The sequence below is a fragment of the Arachis ipaensis genome, chromosome B02 (genome assembly GCF_000816755.2).
Source record: "Arachis ipaensis cultivar K30076 chromosome B02, Araip1.1, whole genome shotgun sequence".
In the NCBI taxonomy this organism is placed as follows: Eukaryota; Viridiplantae; Streptophyta; class Magnoliopsida; order Fabales; family Fabaceae; genus Arachis; species Arachis ipaensis.
The window spans coordinates 108274457-108277376 of NC_029786.2; the positions used below are offsets into that span (position 1 = coordinate 108274457).

A 2920-nucleotide genomic window follows, 5' to 3' on the forward strand; every position below is an offset into this window, starting at 1 on the left:
ATACTATATTAATATAAAATATATAATAGAATATAAATATACATTAAAAATAAATAAGATAATATATATTTATACATAAATACATAATAACTAATTTTAATATATAAATAATATTTTTGGACTAAAAACATATGATTAGAATAATTCATTATTATTGATTGATTTAAATAAATAAATAAAATTGAGTCAGCATAACTCGTCTTTTACTAGGCACCATTTTGCACCTATATGAATTGCAACAGAATGTGACATGTCTTCACTAATCACTTAGTCAAATATGGTTGGATTAATCCTACTGTTACGAATTTTTTCGGGTCAGAATTTATTATTGGGCCCAAGTGTTTCAAAACTGAGTACTAAAAAAAAAAAACTCAATTTTTTCGATTATGTCAGTGATTTTATAAAGCCTTATTCGAACTAAGAGAAATTAAATTTATGGGGCCATTAATTTATTATTGGATATATTTTTCTAAAGGCATGCCAAGGGTGCAACAGTGCCACAGAAAATGAAACCGGAAAATATCATAGGTAATTAGTTAGATATTTAATATATTATTGTCCAAGTCAACAAGAAATTTAGTCAACTCCAATTATTTATAGATTTAGTACCTAGTATATATAGTAGCTTGTTAGGTTGATTGGTCGGGTTGGCAAATAGGGTAACATAAATATTGAAACAAAATTGGTTGGTGAATATTAGCCACAAGATATTCTTATTTTCATGCCATGCATGATGCATATGTAGGGCTTATATAATTATATTCTATTATATATAGTAATGAATAAATCAAGCATAGTACATAATGTATATATTTGTCGGTTTGAAAATAAAAAAGGGTGATACTGTGCTAGTGTTATTTAGGGGTCAACAAGGGACCTAGCTAGAGATTATTATTATTATTATTTGTTAGATTAATATAGATTTCAACTTTATATACTTGTTGTTTTGCACTTTAATGAAGCATTCAACGGAATCACATTAGATTTCAGAGAATGAACTGCAAATGCGGTGGCCTTTAGATTTTATTTATTTATAGTACTAATTTTTAGCTAAACAAACAACTAGAGAAAAGAAAAGGTTAACCATTCATAAATAACTGTTTTTTTTTTTAATGCTTATGTTGTTATGCATATAGTAGTAGAGAATGACTACCCTTGTTCTCTAGTTGTTTTAGTTGGAAACTTGGAATCATATTATGTGTTTGTTGCCTAAAATAATTCTATTCAAATCGAAAATACTAAATCATAATATGGTCAATGGACTTTTTTTTCATCTTCTTTAAAATAGTAATATTTTATTGTTGAGAAAAACCCAAAACAGCCACTGACAATTATCTCGAAAGACAACGAAGTTCTTGACAAAAAAAAATCTAACTCGACCCCTGATAATTATCTCGAAAAGACAACGAGGCCCCTGTGCCAAAAAAAAGTTAATGTTGTTTTTTTGGCACAAGAACTAATCAATCCCAAAAAAAAAATTTGGGACCGGATTTAGTTTTTTTTTTTCTTGAGAATCTCGTCCTTTCGAAATAATTGTCAGGAATCGGGTAGGTATTCACTCTTAATTATTAGGTATAGTTCACAAATTTTTTTTCATTTTGTGTTTTTCCCATAGTATAGACTATCTTCCCATTTTATTGAGTAATCATAGTATATTTCTTAGTAAAAAAGACAAACAAACGTTGGTCCTTGGTTTGGGCCTTGGGCTTTTGTTGGGCTTTACTCTACTCTGTTTCAGACCTATATATACGTATCTATAACCCCCAAAAAAAAATTGAAATTACCAATTCGAAAAAAGTAGTAGTATACCATGAGAGAAATATATCTATCCGGTCATTCTAAGATGATTATATTACTGTGATTACGATAATAATAGTGTTTTAAAAAATATTACTAAAATTAAAGTAATGTTTTTTTATTGTTAATTATTCCCTAGTCCTCAAGACCAAAATAAATGAGACTAAACAAGCAACTAATGTTGATGCTGTGATTATGAAAAATGGCAACCTATAACATTGTACTCCTAAACAAGTTAAGTCTTGTCCAACTTTTCTTTCTAGTCCTTTCATTTCCAATTGCTTCAAAGCTTCTTTATCATACAAAGAGCCTGTTACTTTCACATTTAGTATGAATGATCCAACAGGGCTAGCCACAGCTCCAAAATTGTACAATGTTGAGTAGTACTTGAGTCCGAAAATTTCGGATATGATTGCAAACATTAATGGCCATATGGCTCCAAAGCAGAATCCGATGATCACGGAGGCGAAGTATAGTGAATTTGGGATTCCAAGCGCGATTAGAAGGTGGCCGACGCAAGATAGAAGCATGACAAGTGAGAGCATCAACGGCCGGGGGAACTTGTATTTTTTTAGGAATACCTCGGACGCGAAGCCTGAAGAGGCGCGTCCGAGGTAGTTCCATATGCTAACTAGGGATACAAATGTTGTGAGGCTCTTCTTGGGATAACCTAGTGATTTACCAATTTGTCCCAAGTTGTCTAGTGCTGTTAATGTTCCACCAACACCAAATGTTGTTGCTATGAAGAGGATTAACATGTCAATGCTGAAAAGTGCTTGCAAGATTGTGTAGTCCTCTCCCCTGCTTGGGGGTTTGAATATGTTGCTTAGACATGAAGTTTCACCATGTGAAATGGCACTGTAATTAAAAGAAAAAATAAAAAAATTTATTGCATTTTGATACAAAATATTAATGTTTTGTTTATACTAGGAGAGGCACAAATATGTTTGACAAAAAAAGATTTTTTTACACAATAATTTATCCAATTTTTATCCGTCTAAATTTTAAACAATAACAAAGAGACAAACTTTCTATTATTTTTTATTATCTTAAATCATATTTACTAGTTAAGACATGACATCTAATACTGAAAGAACAAAGAGATAAAAAATATATTTAACAC

General features: G+C 30.3%; 1 protein-coding gene across 1 annotated transcript in view; it reads right to left on the bottom strand.

Annotated features, from left to right (window-relative positions):
• The window catches only part of LOC107626460, a 4202-nt gene continuing 3202 nt past the window's right edge, over positions 1921 to 2920 (bottom strand). Inside the window, exon 3 of the mRNA XM_021116741.1 lies at positions 1921 to 2655. Within this exon, the coding sequence (XP_020972400.1) occupies positions 1926 to 2655 (730 nt within the window). The 3' untranslated portion in view covers positions 1921 to 1925. The remainder of the gene's footprint in view (positions 2656 to 2920) is intronic.